Raw genomic sequence first — 14,633 nt, 5'->3', positions numbered from 1 at the left:
CGTAACAATCGACATACTGAAGGTCCTAATCCTATATCCTTCTTTCAATCCTTCCTGCCAACTCTTCTCGGTCTTCCAACTTCTCCTCCATTGAACATTCAACGTGCACATCCATTATTATTATTATTATTATTATTATTAATTTGGATTTATAATGCGCCTTATCACCCAGGGGTCTCTAAGCGCTTGTCAGAGGATACACACGAGCAGGATGGAAAGATGGAGGAAGGGCCGCTAGGACATACCCCACGCCTCCTGAAAAAGCATGGTTTTAAGCTTTTTTCTAAAGGGTAGTAGACTTGTTTCCTTGCGCAGGCTCGCTGGTAAGTTGTTTCAGGCTATAGGAATTGCATTGGAAAAGGCTCGCCCTCCTAGTGAGGAGTTTGAAGCTTGGGCAAACCAGGAATGCGGCATCTGCCGATCGCAAGGTCCTTATGGGAGCATAGGGAACTAAACGCTCCCTGATGTAACTTGGGGCTTGTCCATACAGGGCTTTATGCGTGATACAGAGGCCCTTAAACTTGACTCTCTGCCTAATTGGGAGCCAATGAAGCTCGCGTAGCAGTGGATTGGCGTGTGTCCTTCTAGGTTTTTAAAAAATGTATCTGGCTGCATCGTTCATGACTGTTTGTAGTCTGGCCAGCAGTTGTTGAGGGAGGCCGGCATACAGAGAATTGCCATAATCCAGCCGCGCCAGAATCATTGCTGACACCACCCGTCTGAGCATGTCCGAGGTCCAAAGAGGAGATAGTATGCGCAATTGTCCTAGTAAGCCCACGCAAGTGCCGACGACTGCCGAAACTTATTTAGACAGAGAGTTTGACATCTATGTGAATGCCGAGACGTTTCACAGCCACCACTGGTTCCGGAGAAGACCCCAATTCATTAGGCCAAAGAAGATCATTCCAGGGGCTGGACGCTGTGGTAATCGCCAGCACCTCTGTTTTATCTGGATTTATCTTTAGCGAGTTGGCTGTCATCCAATTGACTGTGAATTTTAATATGTTTTGCAATCTCAGATGAGTTGTCAATTTGAATGATGATCTGGGTATCATCAGTATAGTTGTAAATCCGGCACTCCATCTGATTCAGTGCAGAGATCAGGGGCTGCAGATAAGCGTTAAACAGGAGGGGTGAAAGAGCTGAGCCCTGGGGAACTCCACATGTAAGACCTGCTGGGTTAGAGACCAGGTTTGCTAGTTGGACTCTCTGAGAGCGGTTATCAAGAAATTAAGCCAACCAGGCATGTGCGGTGCCCTGAATACCGAGATCCTTCAACCGCGACAATAATTGATCATGGTTGACTGTATCAAATGCCGCGGAGAGGTCTAACAGCACCAGGGCACATGGGTTTTTATTGTCTGCCCTAAGTCTCAGGTCATCCAGCACGGAAACCATGACCAATTCCGTGCTGTGATGAGCCCTGAAGCCGGCTTGATTAGGTTCTAAGAGAGGATTGTTTTCAAGATGACAGGAGAGTACAGGCAGTACATGTTGTTCAATTACCTTAGCTAAAAACGGCAACTGTGAGATGGGCCTAAAGTTTTTCAAAACCTTGGCATCAGCCCCAGGCTGCTTTAGAAGCGGAATCAGGCGAGCCTCCTTAAAATTGGTGGGGACCTGCCCTTTTGCCAAGGAGCTATTAAGAAGGGAGAGTACATCGTCCTCTATCCCTGGCCAAGCTAGTTTGAAAATCCTTGGTGGACAGGGATCCACCGGTGAACCAGATTAGGTCCACCCTCTCGTTCTGCCAATTTAGCATCCTCTTCAACGAAACCTAGAGGTGTTATTTTATACTTTCTAGAGTATACAGATTTGATTAAGGTTATTCATCTAGAGTATACAGATTTGATTAAGGTTATTCAGACGGCTAAACAGAAGGGGAAGCTTACCTGGAATGGCGCCAATCTCTTCTTCGCCCAAGACTACGCTAAAGCTACCGCAGATCGTCGCAAACAGTTTCTGGACATGGGACCTGCTCTTCATTCCCTGAATGCACGTTATGGATTATTTCATCCGTGTCTCTTCAAAGTGACTTATAATAACAAAACGACAAACTATGAAGATCCTGCACTTCTTCAATAATTCCTCAACTCCTGCAGGGATGATTCCATGGAGGCTCCTCGGTTATAATTGTTTAATGTTTTTTGATTATCCCACCTCTGTCTGCTGTTATTTGTTTTCAGCCTAATTTCTGATGTAGTCTGTTTTCCCCTAAGATACCCTCCTAATGTCTTCTTTTTCTTTTTATCAGGTGCGGTTCTGTGATCCCCTTGATGTATGAACTTTCCATCTTATACCTGGAGGTTGTTCTCCCTTTGCTGTGTCCTCTTGGAGTATTCTGTCCATTGTGCTGTTTTCCCCAATATGGTTCCTCCATCCCCACTTTCATTGTCCTTTTGTGGTATGTCTTTTAGACTTTCGTATGCATTCTCATATGTTGTTTGTTATATTGTTTGTTTTTATTTCATGATTTCTTCTCTCCTGTCCTCTCTCTCCCTTTTCATTGCTTTTTCTCCTCTCCTTCTTCCTCTGTTCCTTTTCCCTTGGATGAAATCTTTATTTCTATTTCTCTTTTTTGTCTAATCTGGAACTCATGTTTCATTTCTTATCACCTTATTCTTTCTTTCATAATTACCTTTAGTTTTTCCATTTCCTGCATAACAACTGTTCAAGTTAAATTTAACTTTATATTTTTGTTTCAAGTTCATACAATTTTCTCAGAAAAAAGCTTACTCTTTATTACTTACATAATAATTGTTCAAGTTAATTTTGATTAATTACATTCAGAGTCGTTAAATGGAACGTTAAGGGTATAAATAATCCCATAAAAAGACAACGGGTATTAACCCATTTATCTAAACTAAATGATGACATAGCGCTAATTCAGGAGTCACATTTATCCGATGCTGAAGCATCTAAATTAAAGCGAGGTTGGGTTGGTAATGTTTTCTCTTCTCAAGCCTTAGACAAGAAAAATTGAGTTTCTACTTTATGTCATAAAAAATATCAGGTATCCATCTCGATGTGACTCGGAAGGTTGATGGGTAATAGTCAAGCTTCTCATAGATCAGATTCCTTTAGTTCTGTTTAACACTTATGCACCAGTTAATGTTGATACTGCTTTCTGGACTCTTATATCTGAGAAGCTTCTTTTGATGAATGATACATATATTATTTTTGGAGGCGATTGTAATCAGGTTTTTGACCCTATATTGGATAGACACTCTTCTGTTAGATTTTCCAACACTAAGATGGATTCCCAATTTGCCTCCACCATACGACGCAAGTCCCTAGTTGACGTTTGGAGGCTTTGTAACCCTGACACTCGAGAATATACCTTTTACTCCCCTTCACATCACTCACAATCCCGAATAGATTACCTCTTTTTTAGTAAGTCCCTATCTCAACAGGTTTCCCATTCCGAAATAGGATCTATTTTAATTTCGGACCACGCTCCAGTTTTTGAAGATTTTGATTTGTTACCCTTCACTCCACATGCCCGTAGATGGCGATTTAATAATACCTTACTAGCTGATCCTACTTTTACAACCCAATTCACCTCATTTGCTTCCGAATTCTTTTCAATAAATTCTACTCCAAACTCTTCTCCTGTTATGATTTAGGATTCTTTTAACCCCTTCCATGCTCATGACGGAACGGTTCCGTCATCAGCGTCGGTGCTCCGGTGCTGATGACGGAACATTTCCGTCATGAGTCAATGTGATTTATGACCCTTCAGCACTGCAGCGAAATTCGCGCAGCACTGAAGGGGTTAAAGCGGCTGCCAGAGGCTTTGTTATAAACTTTGTTTCTTGTAAAAAGAAATACTTTGAAGCTAAAATGACCCAAATGCTTGCTGAGATTAAACAACTTGAGTATTCTTACTATCATTCAAATTCTGAATCTTCTCTAAAAAAACTTATTGAAGCTAAATTTAATAAGATTTCTATGAAAGCCGCTTCTTTATATCTTTTAAAGAGTAGCGCGCGTTACCATGGAGGTCAAAATAAAATGGGGAAGTTATTGGCAAATTATTTAAAAGTAAGACGTGAACGTACTAGAATCAAATCCATACGGAATAATGCTGGTATCTCCTTAGTTAAGGACAATGACATCTTAAACGAGTTTGTTTCCTTCTACAAAACTTTATACACCCCTGAACGTCATCCGTCCTCAATTGACCTGGATTTCTATTTTCATTCTATTGATCATCCGTCACCTCCCAGTGTTGATTTTTCCTCATTATACAAAGAGATCACTCTTTCCAAAATTACTCATGTAGTTTCTGTATTAAAAAGGGGAAAAGCTCCAAGTCCGGATGAATTTTCTATTGAATTCTATGCACAATTCGCTAATCTAATCCTCCCACGTCTTGTAATTCTTTTCAATTCTTTTCTTACTGTTGGCGCTTCTTCTGGTACTTTTCAGGAAGCCATGATCTGTTTAATCCCTAAAGATAACAAAGATCCGTCTTTTTGCACAAATTACCATCCGATTTCCTTAGTCAATATCGAATATAAAATATTTGCGAAAATTCTTGCTCTCCGAATCTACCCTATTTTACCTAATCTCATTGGCCCTGAACAATTGGGGTTTGTAAAAGGTTGTTTTTCCTTTGATAATTCCAGAGCCTTTTTTATTATCCTTAGCAAAGCATCTTCTCTTGATTACCCTTTTGCAGCCATAGCGTTAGATGCTGAGAAAGCATTTGATAGGATTGGATGGGATTTTATGTTTCGAACTCTCAAATGGATAGGGCTTCCTCCTAAATTCATATCCCTTATCTCGCTACTGTACTCTGGTCCTACAGCCTCTATCTTTGTTAATGGTAAAGTCTCTGATTATTTCCCTCTCCTTAGAGGTGTAAGTCAAGGGTGCCCCCTATCTCCACTTTTATTTATAATTGCTTTAGAACCTTTCTTAGCCAAAATTAGGCAAGATACTAAGATCACCGTTTTTCAGCTCGCTACCGCCCATGTTAAAATGTCTGTCTATGCGGATGACATCCTTTTATATTGTTCTAATCCTTCTTCCATTCCATCTTTTATGAAACAGGTTGATATTTTCTCTCAGTTATCTAGCTATCACCTTAATTCAGACAAATGTGAAGTTCTCCCTCTAAATATACTTTGCCTTAAACAAGATTTCAATTCTACCGTTTTTTCCAGGCAACCTTCAAAGATAAAATACTTAGGCTTGTGGTTCTCTTCAAACATTCCAGACAAGCTAAAATTTAATTTCGATCACATAACTAAAACTTTATCAGACTCTATTGATCGTTGGTGAAGGGGCTTGGAAACCCAAAATATAGTTATACACCTTAAATAATACATAATAAACTCAACGTCTAGTCAGCGTTTTACTTTATGAAAAAAAAGGAACTTTAATGACCGATAAGCAAAAAGTGTGTATAAACTATGAAACAAAAGAAAAGCAGAAGGGCCTAGCATCTTTTCAGCCTGTAATTTAACCTTAAATGTGCATTGGCACCATTGAGGTAGTTGCTAGAACTCTGTTCACCAATGAGCCTTATACTGCCAACGTTAGTCTATGGGAAAAGCGTCCAGCCAGTTCTACAATGTAAGGGAGCACTCAGGTCTCACAACTAAAAATAAACTTTTAAGTTACAGTTACACTTGCACCCTGGCTTTACTTTGTTCTACCCATCTGTGGTATCCGAGGATGCTCTAGAATAAAAGTAACTGCAAACACAACAATGATGGACAGAATGTGGATCAATGTCACACATTCACCCCAGTCCAAAGATCTGGGCCCAAATCCATCGTTTTTCCACTCCACACCACCCTGGGTTAGACAATGGCGATATGCAAATCAGCGCTGACCCTGTGCCCCATGGGAACAGTCCAGTCCGAACTACAAAAGCCATGTCCTTCCCAGAACGGAAACAAGCATCCGAGGACCGGCCCGGTTTCGAGGTAACACCTCTCTTCAGCCCGGCTAGCTTGATTCCAGTGGTGTGGAGTGCCTGGGACTCACGTCTGAGCATCCCCAGTACACTTAGAGCGGTAACTGCAAACACAACAATGATGGACAGAATGTGGATCAATGTCACACATTCACCCCAGTCCAAAGATCTGGGCCCAAATTCATCGTTTTTCCACTCCACGCCACCCTGGGTTAGACAATGGCGATATGCAAATCAGCGCTGACCCTGTGCCCCATGGGAACAGTCCAGTCCGAACTACAAAAGCCATGTCCTTCCCAGAACGGAAACAAGCATCCGAGGACCGGCCCGTGGGGCACAGGGTCAGCGCTGATTTGCATATCGCCATTGTCTAACCCAGGGTGGTGTGGAGTGGAAAAACGATGGATTTGGGCCCAGATCTTTGGACTGGGGTGAATGTGTGACATTGATCCACATTCTGTCCATCATTGTTGTGTTTGCAGTTACCGCTCTAAGTGTACTGGGGATGCTCAGACGTGAGTCCCAGGCACTCCACACCACTGGAATCAAGCTAGCCGGGCTGAAGAGAGGTGTTACCTCGAAACCGGGCCGGTCCTCGGATGCTTGTTTCCGTTCTGGGAAGGACATGGCTTTTGTAGTTCGGACTGGACTGTTCCCATGGGGCACAGGGTCAGCGCTGATTTGCATATCGCCATTGTCTAACCCAGGGTGGTGTGGAGTGGAAAAACGATGGATTTGGGCCCAGATCTTTGGACTGGGGTGAATGTGTGACATTGATCCACATTCTGTCCATCATTGTTGTGTTTGCAGTTACCGCTAGAATAAAAGTAGGCACCCCTAAAATAGTCCAGAGCTATAGTTTTCAAAATTGTCAATCCCATAAACCTATCGCATAAAATAACAGAATTCCTATTCTCTGGAACCTGTGGTGACTTATTAAGTTTTCCCTGGTATTCCTTGTTAACTACTAGGGTCACAGTCAGTACCACAACGGTCCCTTTTTTTCTGGTAATTAATGGCAAAATAGTGGGCTACTTCCAACTAGATCATCCAAGCAGGGACTTGTGAAATAAAATAGCTCAGTTGCAATAAAACGATTCCAGTGAGGAGTCATCTATAGTTACTAGGAGCACCTACCGCGAGTTATGGTGGCACCAATAGCCACTGTTTAATTGGAGAAAAAAAAGTGGTGATCACCATACTTCTAGAATCTAAAGGGCTAGAAAGATAGATTCACTGTTCAAGACACCCTCTGCTTGTCCATTGGATAGGGCAGTTGAAACAGAAGACCGTGCCCAATGAGAAAAAGTCAACAAAGAACTACAAATAAGAAGGGATGCCAAGCTCCATCTCATTGAATTGTAAGTAACTTAAAGCACTTTTTAGTCCAATTCCCCATTCCAAATACAAATTATTTCTTTTACCAATTGGAGAGGTAGCGACAAATATACAGGGGTGAAAGTTGACATTTGGCAAATGAAATGAATATGCTACTTACCAGTATGCATCTGTTCTTGGCATGTAGGGCTGCTAACATTCATATCTTAGCATTAGATCGCCGCCTAGTGTTGGGTCCGGATGATCGCACATTGTTGTCCTGGAAGAGTCTTCGAAGTATCCTGAGATAGGTGGCTCCTCCCCTGGACTACAGTGCGCATGGGCATCGGCTCCATCCCCAGATTGTTTTTCGCCATTGTGGCAGAAGATGGAGTGAAAAGTGTAAAGGATGTCCATGCTAATGATTGAATACAATAGTATATCTGCAGCTGCGACAGGCACCGGGGAGGAGGGTGGGCGATATGAATGTTAGCAGCCCTACATGCCAAGAACAGATGCATACTGGTAAGTAGCATATTCAGTTCGAGGCATGTGGGCTGCTAAATTCATATCTTAGCATAGAATACATAGCAGTCCCTCCATCAGCGGCGGTTGCCCGTGCCAGCTGCAGAAACCTGAAAAAGTGTCTTGAGAACAGCCTGTCCTACAGCAGCTTGCTGCTTGGAATGCACATCAACACAGTAGTGTTTTGTAAAGGTATGTGGCGTAACCCACGTGGCTGCTCTGCAAATATCCTCTAAAGGAATGTTCCCTAGGAAAGCCATGGATGCCCCCAATTTGCGTGTGGAGTGCGCCCTTGGGGGTATCGTTAAAGTGCGCTTGGCCTTTTGATAACATATTTGGATGCACTTAACAATCCACCTGGCTATTCCTGCTTTGGAAATAGGGTTGCCTTTGTGCTGTGGTGAGAAGGCAACAAAAAGTTGTTTTGTTTTCCTAAAGTGTTGTGTTCTGTCTATGTAGTACATCAACGCCCTCCGTACGTCTAACGTATGGAGCATTCTCTCCGCCACCGTTTGTGGGTTTTGGAAGAATGCCGGTAAGTCAATAGTTTGGTTGAGATGAAACTGTGACACCACCTTCGGAAGGAATTTGGGGTTAGTACGTAGCACTACCCTATTTGGATGAATCTGAATGAATGGCTCTTGGATTGTGAGCGCTTGCAGCTCACTAACACGCCTCAGTGACGTAATAGCAATTAGGAAAGCCACTTTCCACGTTAGGAACTGGAGTTCACACGAGTGCAGTGGTTCAAACGGTGGTCCCATCAGCCTGGTGAGGACCACATTGAGGTTCCACACCGGAGCTGGCGGTGTTCTTGGGGGAATGACTTGTTTCAGACCTTCAAGGAAAGCTTTAATGGCAGGCACCCTGAAGACAGAGAGATGCTGCCTATTCTGAAGATATGCTGCGATGGCGGATAGATGTATCCGAATAGAAGTGAACGCCAGATTGCACTTGTACAGATGTAGCAGATAACAAATGATGTTAGGGATAGATGCATCTAGCGGGTTGATGTCATTGGCTGTACAGTAAATGACAAAACGCTTCCATTTTGCAGCATAGCATGCTCTGGTAGTAGGCTTCCTTGCCTCCTTGATGATGTTCATGCATTCTGGAGGTAGGTTAAGGTATCCGAACTCTAGGACTTCAGGAGCCAGATCGCCAGGTTGAGCTGTTGCGGATCTGGATGCTGAATTTCTCCATGGTTCTGCGTCACAAGTCTGGGCGTGAGGCGCAGTCTTTGATGCGGCACTACTGAGAGTTCGAGGAACGTGGTGTACCATGCTTGGCGCGCCCACGTTGGAGCAACCAGGATGAGAGTCATCGCGTGCTGCCTTAGCTTTCTTGCCACCAGCGGTATCAGAGGGGCTGGCGGAAAAGCGTACGCAAATTTGCCTGACCAGTTCATCCATATCGCATTCCCCTGCGACTGTGGGTGAGGGAACCTGGCGGCAAAGTGTTGGCATTTTGCGTTTTCCTTTGTTGCAAACAGGTCTATCTCCGGATGACCCCACTGCTGGAAGTACGGGTGGAGTACAGATGGGTGTAACTCCCACTCGTGCATTTGATGGCTGTGTCTGCTGAGCAGATCCGCCATCGGATTGTCCTTGCCCGGGAGGTGTTCTGCCATGAGGAAGATGTTCCTCTGAATGGCCCACCGCCACATGCCCTGAGCCAGATGAGACAGCTGTGGCGAGTGGGTGCCCCCCTGCTTTTGAATGTAGTACATCGCGGTCATGTTGTCCGTCCGGACTAACACTACCTTGTTGCACAGATGTACAATGAAGGACTTGAGCGCCATGAAGATTGCCATCAGTTCCAGATAGTTGATGTGCATCTTCTGTTGCTGCGTCGTCCATAGTCCCTGCACTGTGTAAGTGAGCAGATGAGCTCCCCATCCCTGGAGAGATGCGTCCGTTGTCAGGGTAATCTGCGGCACTGGCTCCTGGAACAGTCGGCCCTTGCAAAGGTTGTGTGGAGTCCACCAATGCAGAGAGTCGTATGCCCGACTGGTAACCAACACTAGGTCTGTTAATTGTCCTTGAGCCTGTGTCCACTGATTTGCTAAGCACTCCTGGAGCGGGCGCATATGTAGCCGTGCGTGAGGGACTATGAAGATGCAGGAGGCCATCATGCCTATCAACTGCATGAACACTCTTGCTGGAAGTGAGTGTTGTGGTCTGAATTTCTGGATTAGAGACTGCATGCTGTCTATCCTGACTTGGTTTGGTTGAGCCACGGCCGTCAGGGTATTGATCGTCGCGCCTAGAAACTGCCGGACATGTGCCGGCTGAAGGTGCGACTTTGGGTAGTTCAACGAGAACCCCAGATCGTGAAGGAGGTGAATGGTAGCCGACATGTCCGCGGCGCACTGTTGTTCCGACTTGGCTTGAACGAGCCAGTCGTCCAGGTAGGGGTAGACATGGATGCCCTGCCTCCTGAGGTGCGCCGCTACTGTCGCCAGACACTTGGTAAACACTCTTGGGGCTGTGGTGACTCCGAAGGGTAGGACCTTGAACTGATAAGGTTTGCCTTGGATAGTGAACCTGAGGTATTTTCTGTGGGACGGGTGTAGTGGTATGTGGAAATAAGCATCCTTGAGGTCTAAGGTTGCTAAGAAGTCCCCCTGGTTTAACAAGGGAAGAATCTGTTGCAGCGTGAGCATATGGAAATGTTCTGACAGTATATACAGGTTGAGGGGACGTAGATCTAGAATGGGTCTGAGAGATCCGTCCTTCTTTGGAATAAGGAAGTACAGGGAATACACCCCTGTGCCTTCCTCCTCCACTGGCACGAGCTCGATTGCGCCTTTTTGCAGCATCACCACTACCTCTTGCTGCAATAAGTGCAAGTGCTCTGCGGACATAGGCCGTTGCCTTGGTGGAATGTTGGGTGGAGTGGATCTTAACTCTAGACAATAACCGTACTGTACAAGTTGTAGCACCCACCTGTCTGTGGTGATGTTTCTCCAGACGGGCAGGAACTGCTGCAGTCTCCCCCCGACAGGTGTTAAGTGGTCGGGGGGCAGTGACAGAGAGTCACTGTTTGCTTGGGGCAGAGGAGCGGGAGTTGTTGTTCCCTCTGCCGCGTCCTCTGGTGCTGTTTCCTCGGTAACCCCCCTTGTTCTGTTTGGGGTACGAGGATTGTGCTCCACCTCTAGAGAATTGTGACTGTTGACCCATCTGTCCTCTGGTGACTCCACGTGCACCTGAGCGACGAAAATTATTGCCCCGAAACTGTTGTGATTGTAGTGCCCCCATAGACTTAGCAGTTTCGGTGTCCTTTTTAATCTTTTCAAGGGTGGTGTCAACATCTGGACCAAACAGTCTATCAGGATTGACTGGCTGATTAAGTATGGTTGTTTGTATGTCAGGTTTAAACCCCGATATGCGGAGCCACGCCTGTCGTCTCAGCATGACGCTAGTGTTAATGGCCCTAGCTGCTGTGTCTGCTGCATCAAGTGCACACTTTATGGCTGCATTGGAGATTAGTTTGCCCTCCTCTAGAAGCAGTTTGGTACCTTCTTGGAACTGCGGAGGCAGGTGTTGTAAAACTTGCTCTAGGGTGTCGTAATGCGCCCTATCATAACGTGCCAAGAGTGCCTGTGTATTTGCAATACGCCAGAAATTGGCAGCCTGCGCAGCTACTCTTTTACCCCCTGCCTCTAGCACTTTTGACTCCTTATCCGGGGGAGGAGCTTCACCCGTTGTTTGGGAGTTGGCCCTTTTGCGGGCATTTGCGACCACAAGGGAGTCAAGCGGCAACTGTCCCCGAATGTATGCAGGGTCTGCAGGTGCTGGTCTGTACTTCTTTTCGATACGTGGATTGACCACTCTCGCCCTGGTAGGTTCCTTAAAGATGTCCGCAGCGTGCTTGAGGACCCCTTTGAGCATAGGCAGTGTCTTTACTGTCCTTTCAGAGACTGAAAAAGTGTCAAATAGAAAGTCTTCTTCTACTGGGTCAGCATGCATGTCCACATCATGATTAGCAGCTGCCCTTTCAAGGAGTGCATGAAAACCTGCTGAATCTTCAGTTGGGGATGCACGTGCACTGAAAGGCTGTGGGTCAGGTTGTGGGTCTTGCCCCACATCCTGGGTGCCTTGGTCACCAATGTCATCATATGAATCCGGCTGTGCATCTGGTTCATTGATAGGGAAAGTGTACTGGTCATCTTCATTATATCCCTCACCCTCAGATTGTTCTGGGGAAGGAGTTGGGCTCCTTCTTGGAGGAGGCTGGATGGGTTCCATGAGGCCTGAAGCGTCCTGAGGAAACCTTTTCTTCTTGAGGGGGATGACATAGGAGTCCACTGGCTGTGAAGTGATCCTCCTCTTGTAAAGGGTCAATTTGCCCGTGTCTGCGTCGATAAAACGCTCCGAATCCTCTTCCGAGTCGAGTACCCGACTTGAAAGTGCCCCTGCCGTTGAAGAATCCGACTTCTTTGGCGTCGATTTCGTTGAAAAGGCCTTCGGCGCCTCTTTTGGCGGCAGAAGGAAGAGAAGTTTACCCGCAGGCTTCACCGGAATGTCCATCGGCTTCTGTGGCGATGGCATCGGAGCCGACGTAGCCGAGGCCTTCTCCCTGATTCTCTGCAGTGAAGAGGCGATGGGGGACGTGTCACTTGCAGTGGCCTTTGGCGCCGACGAGGAGGTCTTGACCTTGCCCTCGGATCCGACGTCCTGGTGTCCCTTCTGAGTCTTTGACGATGATGCCGCAGCCGCCGACCCAGAGTCCTTGGACCGATGCGCAGATGTACCAGCCTTCGATCCGTGTGACTTTGTCTCCACCACGCGTCCGACTAACGGAGTCCCAGTCGGAACCGGAGCCGTTTCGCTGGCTTTTGCGGGCTTTGACGGCGCCGCAGCGGTTGACCCGTGCCGACCACCCTTCTTAGAGGATCCCTCCTCCGGCGTCGATTTTGACACAGTGGAATCGACAGATTTCTTCGACTTCTGTGGACCGGAGGTCGACGGAGTCGACGAAGCAGCGGGTTTGGTCGTTTTCTGTGATACGGCCGCCATCTTAGGTGTGCTCGAATCCATAAGTTTCGGTTTCGATTTCGGGTCGGCCATTTTAGGTGTAGTCGATACCGTAGGTTTCGGTTTCGATACGGCCTGCCCAGCAAGTGTGTCCGTGGCCGGGCCGGAAGGCGGGGCCGTGGCTTGCGGTACGGGGTCTAGGGTAAGGCCGACAGGCGATCCCGTGACCCGATCTTGATCTTCGTAACCTTCGGGGCATAGCTCGTCCCCTGAGCTATCTTCCGCGGCCCCATAAACCTCTTCGACGTCCCCTACCTCTTCGACGTATTCAAGGCCTCGACCCGCGACTCGGTCGCCGTCTTCCGGATCTGCCTCGACCTCCGTCTCGGGCGGGGAGATTTGAAGATGATGACTCTGGTCTTCGTCTTCTTGGTCGCCGAAGATGTTTTCTGGATCCGGGGCCGCTTGTCTGGCTTCAAGGCGCACCACGCGCCGAATCTTGAGTGTTTTCTTGGACCTGAACTTCGCGCAGGCCCTGCAGTTGCCGTCGTCATGGTCTGGCGAAAGGCATTTGTTACAGACCGGGTGCAGATCTATATGTGGGTATTTGGACCCACAGAGCGGACAGAGCTGAAATGGACTCCGCTCCATGCTGTAAAGTTGCAGTCGTGTCGCGATGAGAAGGCCTCGATGTCCGAAGAGCGTAAGCACTCCGCCGATTCCGACTCCAAGAGACGGAAGAGCTCGAGACCGTACGCAAACAATACCGACGCTATGAAAACAAGGCCTTTTGGCCTTAAAAAGTTAGTTTTTCTCGGTTCCGACAGAGAGACGTCGAGACCGCATCCGAACCCAATGGCGGAAAAAAACAATCTGGGGATGGAGCCGATGCCCATGCGCACTGTAGTCCAGGGGAGGAGCCACCTATCTCAGGATACTTCGAAGACTCTTCCAGGACAACAATGTGCGATCATCCGGACCCAACACTAGGCGGCGATCTAATGCTAAGATATGAATTTAGCAGCCCACATGCCTCGAACAGCATGAGCTTTTACTTCAAACAATGCCTTTAAATATAGTAACCAATGCATTTAAAGTGAAGGCAAAACAGAATATCAGCTTTATTATTTGTGTACAGCCCTGCATAAAATCATCTTACCTGCTCAAGAAGATGAGGAAATCTTGCTTGTATTTGATCGACAAACTCCTGTTTCTTTATGAGTAACAAATACTCACACCTGAAATAGTAATTTAATTAAAATATGTATTAATCCATGTAAAATGTACTTTACAAAGAATGTCAGACAATGACCAGTGGATAAACAGAATGGGTAACCTTGAACCAAACTCAGATTAGAGTGTGGGAATGTTAGCTCTTCCCACCGATCGAGCCATTACAGGACACTCCCTACAAACTAACAACATTGTGTTCATGACTAGGGTTAGCTAAATGCGCTACCACTTTGGCTCAGCTGGGCAGCGTTCATGTTTAGTTCCTTGGCCAGAAGTTATTTTTTATGATGTCAAATTTAGAAAACAAAATGTTTTGGATGTGTATGCTCACTGCAAGGGTGAAAAGTGGGATTCATTACTCTAACCTGTAGTTTCGGTGAATTCCCAATTCTATGTCAGGACCTGGAGGCAAGGATTAGGCTGTTCTTTCTTCTTTATTTTAACCAGCAGCCCTTCAAAACCAATAGTAAACACCAACAAAGACTTCCTTTCCCATGAAGCTTAGAGACAAATCAATCAAGTTCGTGTTAGAGTCTATCGACCAATCAGGCGCCTCATGGTACGATAACTGCCAACAATCCCTGCTGGACTTCCTCTTTCTTCGCTGCTGGCAGCCTTCGTCAGTTAAGTGCGCTTCCCTCAGTATTTGC

The 14,633-nt window shown here is 46.3% G+C and overlaps 1 protein-coding gene across 1 annotated transcript in view; it reads right to left on the bottom strand.

Moving 5' to 3' along the window:
• LOC144772576 (inhibitor of apoptosis protein-like) overlaps positions 1-14,633 on the bottom strand; it is a 92,240-nt gene that overhangs the window by 15,538 nt on the left and 62,069 nt on the right. Inside the window, exon 4 of the mRNA XM_078657004.1 lies at positions 13,910-13,988. Within this exon, the coding sequence (XP_078513130.1) occupies positions 13,910-13,988 (79 nt within the window). The remainder of the gene's footprint in view (positions 1-13,909; positions 13,989-14,633) is intronic.

The sequence above is a fragment of the Lissotriton helveticus genome, chromosome 8, assembly GCF_964261635.1.
Source record: "Lissotriton helveticus chromosome 8, aLisHel1.1, whole genome shotgun sequence".
Taxonomy (NCBI): Eukaryota; Metazoa; Chordata; class Amphibia; order Caudata; family Salamandridae; genus Lissotriton; species Lissotriton helveticus.
The sequence above is the reverse complement of the archived record's forward strand: the minus strand, read 5'-3'. Positions and strand labels throughout refer to the sequence as shown.